Source organism: Phascolarctos cinereus, unplaced genomic scaffold (genome assembly GCF_003287225.1).
Source record: "Phascolarctos cinereus isolate Bilbo 61053 unplaced genomic scaffold, phaCin_HiC Scaffold_726;HRSCAF=1367, whole genome shotgun sequence".
Classification (NCBI taxonomy): Eukaryota; Metazoa; Chordata; class Mammalia; order Diprotodontia; family Phascolarctidae; genus Phascolarctos; species Phascolarctos cinereus.
Genome location: NW_027556098.1, coordinates 413902412 through 413917071, shown reverse-complemented (window position 1 = coordinate 413917071; position 14660 = coordinate 413902412). Strand labels below are relative to the sequence as shown.

Below are 14660 nucleotides of genomic sequence, written 5' to 3'. Positions count from 1 at the left end.
TGGGGGTATAAATGGGAGGCAGCCTCCTGGAGGAGTGTAACCACAAAAGGAAAGATAGGCATGGGTTGATACCTCAGGGGAATGAATGGATCAAATGAGAGGTTTTTTTTTTAAGGTGGGAGAGATGTGGTCATGTTTGCAGGAAGAAGAAGCAACTAATGGGCAGGGAGAGGCTGAAGATGAGTGAGGGAGTAGAGATGATCGAAGGAGCAGTCTGCTAGAGAGGAAGGACTGGAATGGGATTGCTTGTGCATTTTGAAGGGTTTACCTTGGCCAGGAGAAGGGCTGCCTCTTTCTGAGACATAAGTGAAGGAGGAGGTAGTGGGGGAAAGTAACTGAGCATTATGAGATGAAGAGAGTCCTCAGCTAATGGCCTCAATTGTTGAGTGAAGTCTGAAGCAAGGTTTACAGCTGAGAGGATGGTAGGGAAGGGTTGACATGGGAGGTTTGAGGAAGGATGAAAGTTTGAGATAGCCATTATGGTGAGTAGAATAGTGAATTGATAAGTGAGGGGCAAAAAGATTTGCCTTGCCTAGTTATGGCCCATTCAGATAATGAGGCATGAATTTGTAGTTGACCCAGGCAGCAGTTTCCTGATTTTCTCCAGCTCAGTACCACAGAAATAGGTGAGAAGGGAGCAGTCGGTGGGAGTCATCCAAGGATGGGGCTTGGAAGGGCAGTAGGGCAAGTGGACAAGGGATTCAAGGTTAAGTAATGGTATAGAGTTGAACTGGTTCACCAAGGGGTCATGAGAAGGAAGGAGGGTGCAGTCAGTACTCAGGGGAATATCTTGGGAGAGGAAGGAGGGGTGGAGGGATTGGAGGTCACATCAAGAATGAAGAATAGGGTGAGGGACTGTAAAGTAGTGGAAAAGATGGAAGGATAAAATTAGATAAAGGAATTTTGGAATTGATGAACATGAATGCAGATCACTTGTGGTTGATGGGAAGATCTGAGTGAGACTGAGGTGGAATAGAGAAGGAAGCCATGGGTGCAGAGTAAATTGAGGAACTAGAAAGTGAGGGTATTTGATGTAATATGTAAAAGTTCTTAGGCTAAGGGAAGGAGTTAGGCTGGAGGCAAAGATTGTGAGTCAGCGCCTGCAGACATGGAGCAAGGAAAGAGAATGTCTCTGGGGTTGGCAAATAATAGTTACCAGGATCCTGAGTAGGTGATTTATTTGGTTTGAATGAATGTTGGAGCAGGAGAGGTTGCTGGTGGTAGAGGGAGAGCCTGGAAGTGCCATTAAGGATGGAGGAGTATCCCTGCTTCCCTGACACAACTAATGAGTAAAGGTGCAAACAGTCCTGGGAAGTATGATCAGAGATTCCATATTATCAAGAGGGAGGCAGGGCAAAGTGAATGCCAGAAGATGGAGGGAAAGAAAAAGGTTCAGGATGAGAGCGTCTTTGTTAAGCGATACAAAGACACTCTCAAAGTCCTCGTTACTTCAGGAGGGCTGCCTGAGTCATACTCACCTGCACCTGCAGTCTTCGGGCGTCCCCGGAAAACGAAGGAGTGGAGTCAACAGAGAGGTGTAGTTTCAAAAAGTTTATTCAGCTTGAGAGAATCTCAAGCGGGTAAGCAACTATGCAGCTACCCTACTCTCTACTACTACTACTACTACTACTACTACTACTACTACTACTACTACTATTTCCCTGGTCCTGCCTTCAGCGTTTTATATCTTTTACTCAAGGGAACATACTCCAATGTAACAGTGAATAAAGCAACAAGGTTTACATATCTTTACCAATAGGCAACACCAAACATCTTTCCCATGCGAATAACAATCAAAGTATCCACAAGTACATTTCTTTGCAACATTATCCTGACTGTGTCCTTCTCCCGTGCTGTTCCCATAAAACACCATGTACTTTTCGTTCCCAGAAGGTTCCCAATACTGATACTTGAACTAGCAATACTTGATACATAAGTTTAGCAATACTGGATATCTCTTTGTGCTAGAGCTGACTGTGCTTGAGCTAGCAACATTGTGTTATAGTTTGAGCTTGCCTACTATCAGAGTTCTGCTGATTGGGGAATGCAAGGTCCATGGATGGAGAACCGAGCCAGGATATTCTGCACATGTACTAACACCCGAGAGGGGCCTTCGCCCATCAGTGAAGTCTCATGAACAGCCTGTGGTCCTCAAGGTCCTACGGCTCCCCACAATTCCCCCTTTTTGTTTAAAGAGGCCTAAGCCCTCCTCTGAAAAGTAGCTAGCGGTCTAGCCTGCAACATTTCTGCCTTTAAAGTCCCAATGGAGTTCCTCACAAGCCGAATGATAAAAGACAGCAAGCACAGCAACAGAATGATGAACAATACAGCAAATAACACTAAATAAACAACATGTGCAATTATCGTGGGAACAACGGAATGTTGTCCTTCAATCCAGTCAGTAAGTATGTGCACTGGATCAATCTGAGTCTGTTTGGTGGTGATGTTGCGAGACAGTTCAATCACTTGTTTCAAGGCTTGAATGTGAGCCGACATATTGGTACTGAGAACAAAGTCTAAAAGGACTTTATCCTGGCACCAACGCGCCAAGAATGTGCTGTTTTGTCAGGCATTAGAGCCCTGTCGGCTGCATGTGAAATTTCTTGAGCAATATGGTATAACTCATCTATGTCCAATGACAATGTAGAATTTTCAAACAATCCATTCAAATGTCTACGTATCCTCATCCAGTCCCATCTAGATGAATTATATATAACATTGGTAAGACACATAAATTGAAACCTATAATCACATTGTAAATGTGTTCCATATTCTAAAATATCCAATTCATCACCTGTTTCAATAATGGTTTCCTTCATTCCCTCAAGTATGTGGTAAAATTCAGTATCAATACATTTTTGTGTAGCAAAGCCTATAGATATATTTTTTTGCAAGTTCATTCAAAAATTTATCTTGAACAATTTCATTTTGAACAGTGGAAATTGACAGTGCTATAGAGACAGTAGAAGAAATCAAAGCTATTAATGAAACAATACCCAAAACAACACAAGAAATACACCTTTTTTGTCTTCTTAAAACTAATTCACTTTTGTGTTCTATAATACCAAAAATATGACCAGCCCTAGTATGATACCATTCTTTTGAGGTGTAAAGTTAAATTCCTTCCCCCATCCTGCAGATGCATTCCCTTGTAGAATAACCTCAGGTATCATCTCTCCCCATGTAGCCAGTCTTAGCCATGGTGATTTTGTCACAAAAGTCCATCTTGTATTTCCTGTCTCTGCTGCTGTGTTCTGTACCACCGCCGACAATGATAACAAGAGTCACAGCATGGTTACAAGCTCGTGTAGTGCCTTCTTCTTATTCTTTTGACTCCTTCAATTCCTGGCCAGCCTGTGTTTTCTCTTCTGCTTGCCTTGTCCCTTCTGAATGGATGATGCAGACATCCTTCGTTCTGACCCAAAGTTCTCCATCACCTGTGGAAATAAGAACAAACCCTTGCCCCCAGGTTAGCATTTGCTCTGGGCCCTGCCAGACACCATCAATCTCTCTCCACATGACTTTCATATTGTGTTTAGGAAAAAGGAATCTCTTTGATTTAGTGGTGTCACTAGTACCGTTGTCGTTTCCTGCCAGATATTTCATTGCTGGAGAGTGCAGAGTGCAGTGTAGAGTGCAATATTTAATTGATGCCAAGGGGATCCCTTAACTCCCCCTTTTTTGTTTGTGGAACACCTCCTTTAAGGTATGATTGGCACTTTCCACAATGGCCTGACCATGAGGACTATAGGAAAGACCAGTGGTCTTCATTACTCCTTCCACATATTTACTGTCTGTTATTATATGCATGGGCTCCTTATATGTGTTAAATGCACAATAGACAGCATATAATTCATTTTGTTGTGTGGAGGTAAAATGTGTTTCGATCACATGTAATTCCTTTCTTTTAGGGCACCAGAGAGATGCCTTATTCATCTTGGTGGCATTAGTAAAGACATTAATCCCGTGTACGGGGTCACCTGATGTATGTGTGGGTTGTAGCCAAGGCCAATTCTCAAAAATTGCATAATATTTAAGGGTTTTCCATACACAAGTTTCAAACTGATATTCACTCGCCAGTTAGGCATTGTTTGTATTGCCATTTCAATTATTTGTTGAGAAAATGGAAGGTATATGACTTCCGGATGTGTGCCACATAATGTTAAACATTTGTTATCAGTTTTATGTAGTAAGTCCCCTATCAGGACAGTATAATTACTTAAAGTGTTGTTTGGCTGAGATGGTAAATATACCCATTCTAAAAGCTTTTGTTTTAGATGTATTATTGCTGTTGGAGAATTCGGGGTGTTAAATATAGAGGCTTTCACGCTTCCATGTATATCAGTCCTGTTTGTGTGTGCTCCAATTATTTGTTCCTGAATATACAACAATGTTAGCTTTGCCTCAGGGGTCAGTATCTGGGGTGAATCTAATTGGGGATCACCCCTAGGGCAATCACACAATGGTATCAATTTGTAATTTGGAATGCCAGTCGGTGATCAGAGGCACTGTATATCTCCTATAAGTGTCTGAAAATCATTAAGTGTTCTCAATTTTTGTAGGTCTGTTGTTGGTGGATGTAAAATTATTTTCTCTAGAAGTATTTGATGGCCTAAATATTGAAATGGTGGATACTTTTGAACCTTTTTCTGGAGCTATTTGAAGCCCATGACTTTGCAACAATTCTTGCGTTTTTTGTAAAATTTCTTCTAACACTTCAGGATTAGGGTGAGCACATAAAATGTCATCCATGTAATGCATCATTTGTAGCTTTTTGTCATGGAATAGTAAAAAAGGAATCTTTTAAATCAATAACTATCAAAGGCTAGGAAGTCATAAAGCATCGTTAATTTTCCTGACTTCTTTGCAATAAGAAAAACAGGTGAATTTTAAGGAACCCAAACAAGTTCATTAGATTTCGTTTTGTATTTTGTATTGTACTTAGCATCAATTTTTTCTTGAATTTAAACTCGTCTTGTTTAAAAGTCGTTATTAGGAATCACTTTATAAAGTGGCAACTTTTTAGCAAGCTCACTTAATTGTTTAGGAACTCAATAACATAAACAAATTCTCTTCTTAGAGCAGATGACCTTGGCACACAGCTGGTATGAGCTTTTGGCAAGCTTACAAAGTTAAGGGAATTGCCTTGTGCCCCTCCTTTTCACTGAGAAGTAATTAAGAATTCTAGGTTTTAACTTAAAACAGTAACTGCAAATAACTTAGTTAACAATTTGGTAATTTTCATGAGTGATAGTTAAATTGTTTTAGCTATAAGTTGTTCTTCAATCATAGGTAAAGATGGAAATACCTGATTTTCTAAATGACAGTTATAAAACATCATGGAACAAGATTAACCGGACTTGATAAAATAATTTAGCTGGATTTACAGTTATCTCACTACCTTGCAGTTCCTTTTAGTTCACATTTTAATAACATCTAAATTATTAAAAATTGCGTGATATAACACATAAAAGTGTACCAATTTGTAAGGAGACTAGATTTGTAAAACTTGAAACATCCTGGAGGACCCTCCTTTTTCTTCTCGTTCTTTCGCCCCCACTCCAACCTGGCCAGGGTTGGAATGTGGGAGAAAGGAAGAGAACATCTTTCAACAACTTATGTTTGATAATCTTTTACTCTTACATCCAAAGCTTTGGCCCGAGCCTTGGAATGCAAAAATGAAAGAGAATTTTTTACTCCACTCTATTCTCCAATAGTTTCCCAATCTTTTACCCCCAAACCCTCTGTTCACACTGTCCATGCAAACAAATTATATCTTTCTGTAGCTTTCTCACATACTCCTCTTTTTCCTACATGCTTAAACTTTCTTGCCTTTCTTCTACCTAAATATCTCTCTGATGGACTTTGATTAAAGTTCCTTTAAAACTGCACATTTCTAACATCTTTCTAATTCTGACCTGACACTTCAAGGATCCTTCTCAACTTGCTTTTTACCAGTCATTTAACCTAAATAATGAAGCAGTTTTTTCTCCCATTCTCTCCCCCATCCACCCGCTCCCGGGAATGCAGCTGGTATTAGGGAGGGGGGAAGGGGAGAAAGTCACTAGCAGCATTTCAGAATCCAGTTGCAGTCCTTGGCTGCCTGGCAATAAAAGATCAAAACAAATGACAGACGTTAATCACAGACCCTCATTCACACAGACCCAGACAACCATAGAACAAAATGACAGGGAGAATCCAAAAGCTAGAAACTTATCAGAAATCCCCTACACTAAGGAAATAATACTATTCACATAAGGTGACTGAATCCCATACGTGGCAGCTGCTTGCTTCAACTCCTTAAACTGCTTCCAATCTAATGGTTTCCACCTTGGGGTTCCATCATTCTCTTCTATAACAGGAAAGGCGGACTCCCATTCTCCTACCTCTGAAACTCCTGCCTCTCGGGCCTCTTGCAACATGAGCTGAAAGGCTGATTGGGTGCTAGGCCCTCCCTTTTCTGCTCCTTCTCTTTCGCTGATCTGTACACTCCTCAGACCTTCAGTTAGCAGGGCGATAGGGTCAGCATTCTCCTTACTGAAAGGAGGGGCCGAGGGCGAGGGCCTTACTGATACACAGTGAGGAGGGGACTCTCCTCCGGCCCACTGGGATGTTTCCCAAGAGGAACTGAAACCTTGCCTCCTCTAAGCCTCATCCTGGCCACCTGGCTCTGCCTCAGGAGGTTCCCCTCCCCTGGTTCCTGTTTTTCTCTCTTGCATTGCCACATTGGCACACCACATTCTTTGTGCCGAGTCTGCATTGTCAAGTTCTTCCCCAGCCTGACACCCTACCTCACATTTTAAGGGGTGCCGCGGCACCCCCTTTATAGAGGCCTTTATAAGTGTATAAATAGCTTGGTGCCTCTCCGGAATTTCCCCAAGATTATCTTTGTCGTAAGAGGCCATTTGGCTGCCTACCACTTCCCACTTACATAAATCCAACCCGTTATATTGAATCCAGGGGCAGCACTTCAGTATAGTATCTACTAAAGCCTTAGCAGTTTTTAAAATTGATCTCCCAACCAGCATGCCGAACTACCTTATAAACCTCTTTACCCAACACCTCTCTTTCTGGGACCTTTACTACACTTAGAGACTGTCCCATTCTTCCTTAAGCCCCCCCTAGCCTAAGGGCTTCCTTAGGCTATTTCTAGCACTAAGGGTAATCCTTCCTAGGCTATTTCTAGTGCTAAGGGTAATCCTCCCTAAATTCCTTCCGAGCACGAAGGGCTTCCTTAGGCTATTTCTAGCACTAAGGGTAATCTTCCCTAGGCTCCTTCCGAGCACGAAGGGCTTCCTTAGGCTATTTCTAGCACTAAGGGTAATCTTCCCTAGGCTCCTTCCGAGCATGAAGGGCTTCCTTAGGCTATTTCTAGCACTAAGGGTAATCTTCCCTAGGCTCCTTCTGAGCACTGAGGGCTTCCTTAGGCTATTTCTAGCACTAAGGGTAATCTTCCCTAGGCTCCTTCGAGCATGAAGGGCTTCCTTAGGCTATTTCTAGCACTAAGGGTAATCTTCCCTAGGGCTCTCCTCCTTAGGCTCCCTAGCACTAAGGGCACTCCTCCTCAGGTTCCTCCTGAGCACTAAGGGCTCTCACTCCTCTTCCTTGCTGGGGTCCCAGCAAAGGTCCCAGATGAATCAGGCCCCACTTTGGGCGGCACTTGTAACGGTCCTCGTTACTTCAGGAGGGCTGCCTGGGTCATACTCACCTGCACCTGCAGTCTTTGGGCGTCCCGGAAAACGAAGGAGTGGAGTCAACAGAGAGGTGTAGTTTCAAAAGGTTTATTCAGCCATTCTCTCAAGCAGGAAAGCAACTCAGCAACTACTCTACTCGCTACTGCTACTACTACTACAACTACTCCCCCCTGGTCCTGCCTTCAGCGTTTTATATCTTTTACTCATGGGAACATACCCCAATGTAACAGTGAATAAAGCAACAAGGTTTACATATCTTCACCAATAGGCAACACCGAACATCTTTCCCATGCGAATAACAATCAAAGTATCCACAAGTACATTTCTTTGCAACATTGTCCTGACTGTGTCCTTCTCCCGTGCTGTTCCCGTAAAACACCATGTACTTTTCGTTCCCAGAAGGTTCCCAATACTTGAACTAGCAATACTTGATACATAAGTTTAGCAATACTGGATGTCTCTTTGTGCTAGAGCTGACTGTGCTTGAGCTAGCAACATTGTGTTATAGTTTGAGCTTGCCTACTATCAGAGATCTGCTGATTGGGGAATGCAAGGTCCGTGGATGGAGAACCGAGCCAGGATATTCTGCACATGTACTAACACCCGAGAGGGGCCTTCGCCCATCAGTGAAGTCTCATGAACAGCCTGTGGTCCTCAAGGTCCTACGGCTCCCCACAAAGTATGATCAGAGATTCCATGTTATCAAGAGGTAACCAGGGCAAAGGGAAGGCCAGAAGATGGAGGGAAAGAAAAATATTCAACAAGAGAACACTGTACACAGTAACAGGCATATTGTGCAATTACCAACTTTGATACACTTAGCTCTTCTCAGCAATGCAAGGATCTAGGACAACTCCAAAAGACTCATGATAGAAAATGCTGTGCACATCCAGAAAAAAGAACTATGGAGTCTGAATGCAGACTGAAGCATACTATTTTCACTCTCTCTTTTTTCTTTTCTTTTCTTTTTTGTTTCTTCTTTCTCATGCTTTCTCCATCGGTTCTCCATTCATATGACTAATGTGAAAATAGGTTTAATATGACTGTATATGTAGAGCCTGTATCAAATTTTATGCTGTCTTGGGGTAGGGGGAAGGGGAGACGTGGGGAGAAAACTTGGAACTCAAAATCTTATGGAAGTGAATGTTGAAAACTAAAAATGAAAAAATAAATAATTATTTTTAGCTAGGCAATGGGGTTAAGTGACTTGTCCAGGGTCACAAAGCTAGTAAGTGTCAAGTGTCTGAGGCCGGGTTTAAACTCAGGTCCTCCTGACTTCAAGGCCAGTGCTCTATCCACTGTGCCACCTAGCCGCTCCATAAATAAATCATTTTAAAAAGAAAAAGGTTCAAGATAAGAGTGTGTTTTCAAGCTATACAAGCGCAAACTTAAGGTCTCTCTGAAGAATTTTAGTATCCCTTGTGAGACTTGGACCACCCAACATGGCTTGCCTGCATCAAAGAAGCTGCTGGGCTCTATGAGCAAGACAGAACTGGTGTAGCTCAAAAGAGAAGTGAGATTCGTTGGCATTGGCAAGTGAGATGAATTTAGAGACATCTCCATTCCCAATGTTCCCAGGGACTGTATGTGCCTGATCTTGGAGCAGAGGGCAGGGAGCTGGCTTTGAGGCCCGGAAGACCTGCGACACATCCCAGCTGCGTGATCTGGCACAAGACATTTTAGCGCTTGGAGCTTTAGGAAGCGCTTGCTCAGATTACACGTTGGCAGAGAAGACCTGCAGCGCTGTGGGGAGCTCCTTCCCCTGGGACTTCCCATGCCAGTGAAATCATATGCCCTGACCCTGAACTTGACATTTCGTATCTCTCCTCGGTCATCTAAAATGCCTCGTACTTAGAATGCTCTTTCTCCGCCTCTGCTTCTCACAATACCGATCTTCACCCAAGTCAGCTAGGGCCATCTGCTCCAAGAAGCACTAATAGAGGGAGGGACATGCTGCATTCTCCCCAGTAGAGTGGAAGCTCCCTGAGGGCGGGGATGGAATTGTTTTCCTTTGTATCCCCAGCACCTGGCACAGTGACGTGCCTGAGGCAGGTGTTAAATGAATTTTTATTGAATAGTTTGACGTCGTGTAGCGAAGCTGTCTGCATGTATCTTTTCTACCTGCTGCAAGTGGGGGGGGTACTGTAAGGATGAGAACAATGAGGAAAGGCAGGGGGCGTGGTGAGGAAAGGGGAGGAGTTACTATGAGGATGAGACCATTAAAGGGAGATGGGGGCACTGTCAGGATGAGACCACTGAGGAGAGGGGAGTGTCACTGTGAGGATCAGACCACTGAAGAGAGATGGGGGGCAGGTGAGGATGAGACCACTGAGGAGATATAGGGGGCAGGTGAGGATGAGACCACTGAGGAGAAGGGAGGGGTTACTGGAAGGATGAAACCATTCAGGGGAGATGGGCGGGCACCGTGAGGATGAGACCATTGAAGGCAGGGAAGAGGTCCTGGATAAGCCCGGTTCTGGCAGGTGGGTGTTCTCTAGAGCAAGGGGACAGTCGCTCATTGGGTCATTCTTTCCTTTTTAAACTGTGATGTAATCTGGATGAGGAAGTCCCCATGAGGAAATTTTCTGTGCAGGGGAAAAATTCCAGACTCTTGGGCCAAAGGAGCTATGCTTAAATCCCACTTCAAATGCAGAGTACCAGTGGGACCTTGGGGCATCACCTGACTTTCCTGGGCCTCAGTTTCCTCATCTGAACACATGCGGGGTTCAGATTAAATGGCTAATGCTGATTAGGGGCCAAGATGAAGTCATTTGTCCCAGATGGGTCAGAGTCAGCTTGTCCCCAGATCTCTCAGCTCTCTGTCCACTAAGCTGGGGCCATTGTATGAGGAGAGGGGGTGCAGAGGTCACTGGTCTGTCTTGAGTTGAACTAGGACAAAAGCAAGGGCAGGAAGTGGGGGAGAGAAGGCGAGGGAGGGGGATGGTCTTTGGTTTCTCCTCCCCCATCACACCATGAACAGACTGAGGTCCCATTTGGGTAGAGTGGATTGTATTTTGGAGTCTCAGTGAATATTTCCACATGCTTCCTGCCAACCCCCTTCCAGAATCAAGGTACAAGGGTATGGGTGGGGGGAAGATAATTGGGAGTTAGGAGCCATTTGTGTTTAAGGTCATTCTCATAGCAAAATGGGTCAAGATCTTAAGGGGTCACAGAAGAGGCCCTCAGAGTGGGGGGATGCACCCTCACAGGGCCAGGAGCAATCCAGCTCCCACTCCCCAGGCTTGTGCTGTGGTAGCAGAAACCTTGTTAGGGGAGCTCTGGTCCTCAGATCACCCTCATCCTCAGCAGACCTCCGTCACATCAATGGGCCCAAAAGCCTGAGTTTTCCCAAGCAGACTGCAGCCTGTGACAGCTTTGGGGGCACAGCCTTGAATGCCCAAGTTCATTGAAATCCCTCCTGTTCCCAGAGAAACACAAAAAGAGCTCTCACTGTAGACCTGGGGACCCAGGCATCCAGAACCCCCAGGTACCACCCCCAGTCCAGATGCCCCAGTTACCACCCGCCCCCCAGGGACCCAGGAGTCCAGAATCCCCCAGTTACCACCCACCCCCCAGGGAATCAGGAGTCCAGATGCCCCAATTACTACACCCCCCCAAGGAATCAGGCTTCCAGATTTGACAGTTTATATCCTAGATCTCCCAGCCTTCCTGATCCCCTGACCCCTGCTTTTTCAGGGTCCAAGGTGTTCTAATCCCCCAGCCCCAGCTCCAGAAGGAGCTAGGTATGGCTCTCACCTCCACTGAGGCTCAACAGTCCCTGGTAACAGCTGGAGGTGCCCTCAGGGCAAACGGAAAGCATGGGGTTTGAACAAGAGGATCCCAAGGCCACACACGTTGGACACCGGAAACCACCAGGGGCCGGGGCAGCTATGTGGGGAGGAAGAGGGTCAGGGGCTTGTTGGGGGGATCAGGGGTGCCCACGGTTTCCCCTCTGCTCCCTCTGTCTCTGTCTCTCTCTGTTACTCGCTGGGTCCCCTCATCTTCCTGGTGATTGTCATGGAAAGAGCCCAGAATCTACTTCCTCATCTTGGCTGTGTTCTCCACTAATCTGTGTGACTCCTTCTCAGAGCAACAGTTCTAAGATGGGAATAAAAATCTTTGCTTTTTGGCTTGTGGTTGTGAGGATTCAGTAATGCTGTAGAATGAATGGGAAGCATTTAAAATGCTGTAGGACAGGGAAGACAGAGGTGGGAGGGGCTTTAGAACGGGGGATGTAAGAGCTAGGAGGGTAATGTGGAATGTATGAGCTAGAAAAGATTTTAGAAATCATCCAGGTAAACACTGTCATTTCGTATATGGTGCAAACAAGGCCTGGCAAGGGGCCAGGACTGGCCCAAATTTACACAGGACCAAAGGCAGGGTTTCTGGGGTCTCTCTTCTGTCAATGGCCCCCACTCCCTCAGGCCCCAGCTTACCTGGAGAAGCCGGACTCAGGATGGAAGCTGTGCTGCTGAGGTCATTACACAGGTCAGAGGAGCAGACCCGGGTGTAGGAGATGATGGTGACCCCTGGAGAGGCGAGCGTGGTGGGGCCAGAGGAAGTGCTCCCATCTGCTATGCACCCCTTACTGCTCAGGATGATGCCACTGGTCCCTGGAGGGGGAGAGGGGCAGACAGCTGGGGTTCAGGATTCCTTGCATCCCTGGAAGGGTGAGGACTTGGGGCTCAGAATGTGTGGGTCCCTGAGGAGTAGGAGGACTGGGGATTGGGGACTCCTGAATCCCTGAGAGGTTGGAGGATAGAGGTCAGGACTGGGTCCCTTATGGGGTTAGGGGCTGGGGAGTAAGATCTATGGGTCCCTGAGGAACTGGGACTCAGGGAGTTTGGCATGCCTGGGTCTCTACAGTCTATGAAGGGGTTGGAGCTGGGAGCCCCTCACCTGACTCTGTGAACAGCACGGTCTCCTGACACACCTCTCTGGCTTTACAGGTGATGGTGTTTTCAGTTGTTAGGTCTTCAGGTTCGTTCCTCAGGTTTTGTCCCATGCTTAAACTTACTCCCTTGTAACAAGTCAAGGCCCCAGTACCTGGAGGGGGGAAGGGTCTGGGTCAGCACCAGCGTTGCTTTCTTTTTGGCGATCCAGTTCCTCCACCCCTTATATCCCACTCCAGGCTGACTCCCTGGGAGTCCTCCTGAGGAAAATCCTGGCATTAGCCAGGAGGAGGTGGCTCTGTGGGAAATACCAGCCACTTCCATTTCTGGATGGCACTAACATGGACCAAATGATTTTCTCACACCAACCCTGTGCGTTTGGAGCACTATTATTCCCATTTCACAAATGAGGAATGGAGGCTCTTGGCTGGGCTCACACAAGGAATGAGTGGCCAAGCCAAGGTTCAAAGCCTGTCCCTCTGAATCCAAACCCTGGGCACTTTCCACTAGGTGACAATCTGGGGCTTGGCTGTGACCCTCCCCCATTGCACCTCATGTGAATCAGGGGCAGCATCCCCCAGCCTGTGTCCTGCAGAGGACTGCTCTCCAGGGATCCAAGCTCCTGCTCCTGCGTTCCTCCCCCTCCCCACTCTTTCTGAAGGACTGAGGCACTGAGATCCCCAGCCGCCTTCCTATCAAGTACCAAGGGCCCCCATTCACCAATTCTTGCCTCCCCACAAAACAACCCACTTGCCTGGATCTGCAGCTCTACACTTTTAGGCACCCAGGGGTCTAGCCCTCCTCCCCCTTTCCCCCACAACAAGGACAACACCACTGTCCGGAATCCATCCCCCTCCCCCTCCCCCTCCCCAGATCTTGCAGTTTGGGCTCCTGGTCCTTGCCAGAGGACCCAGGTGACCAGTCACCCCCATAACATACAAGGAAGGGCCAGGCTGCCCCAAGGAGCCAGAACAGCTGTGGTCCCATGGTCTTGGAGCCTTGGTCTGCATGGAAGCTGAAGGTTGTTTCTGTCACCTCCCAGGTGATCCAACTTCCCTTCTTATATCCCTCTGACTGAGCGAACATCAGCCTCAGGTTGGGGAAAGAAAACCCATTATTACTCAACCATTGGGTCAAAGGCAAGTCATGCCAGGTACAGCACCTTAGCAGCCTGGCTTCTAGATCCTTAGGGAAATTTCATTCCCTAATCCCCACACTCCTCAGAGACCCAGGGACCCAGACACAGCCCAGGGACTCAGGGAACCTCATTTCCTAGACCCCCACCCCACCCCAGGAGAGTCTCTGAGGGTCTCTGATCCTTAATTTCCTCATCAGGTGAGGACATCTCTGCTCCAGACTTGCCTCAGCTCAGAATGTGTCAATCACCTATGAAGACAGCCAGGCTGGGAAATTTCACAACCTTACAATGACTTTAACCCCCCCTGTCTTTAACACAACCTTCTCCTGCCTAGCCCTCCCTCTGTCCCCATGCTTTCTCTTCCTTTCCCCCAATCCTCTCCTCTTCCCTAGTGATAGTTAAAAGACCAGTGATTTGGAGGCAGAGAATTTTATCAATTACCCATTGGGTGCCAAGCACTGAGCTTAGCATACAAACAAAGATGGGAAGGGAGTGAATGATTGTACCAAGTACTTTTTTAAAAAATGAATTTATTTTTAGTTTTCAACAATCACTTCCAGGAGCTTTTGAGTTTTAAATTTCCTCCCCCTCCATCTGTACCTCCCTTCCCCAGATGGTGTGCAATCTGATATAGGCTATACATATACATTCCTATCAAACATATTTTCACGTTAGCCATGCTGTAAGGAAAAATTTGAACCAGTAGGAAGAACCACAAGAAAGAAGAAAGAAAACAAAACAGAAGAAAAACAAAAGAGTAAATGGTATGTTTTGATCTGCATTCAAACTCTATTGTTCTTTCTCTGGGTGTGGATAGCATTTTCCATCATGAGACTTTTGGAAATATCTTAGATCCTTGTATTGCTGAGAAGGGCTAAGTCTATCAAACTTAGTCATTGTACAATGTGGCTGTTACTGTACACAGTGTTGTCCTGG

General features: G+C 45.9%; 1 protein-coding gene across 1 annotated transcript in view; it reads right to left on the bottom strand.

The window, feature by feature from the left end:
• Positions 1-1538: 1538 nt before the first annotated feature.
• The window catches only part of CD177 (CD177 molecule), a 28187-nt gene continuing 15065 nt past the window's right edge, over positions 1539-14660 (bottom strand). The window contains 6 exon segments of the mRNA XM_078146248.1: positions 1539-3458; positions 7709-11112; positions 11451-11582; positions 12131-12307; positions 12594-12740; positions 13526-13642. Of these exon segments, the coding sequence (XP_078002374.1) occupies positions 10898-11112; positions 11451-11582; positions 12131-12307; positions 12594-12740; positions 13526-13642 (788 nt within the window). The 3' untranslated portion in view covers positions 1539-3458; positions 7709-10897.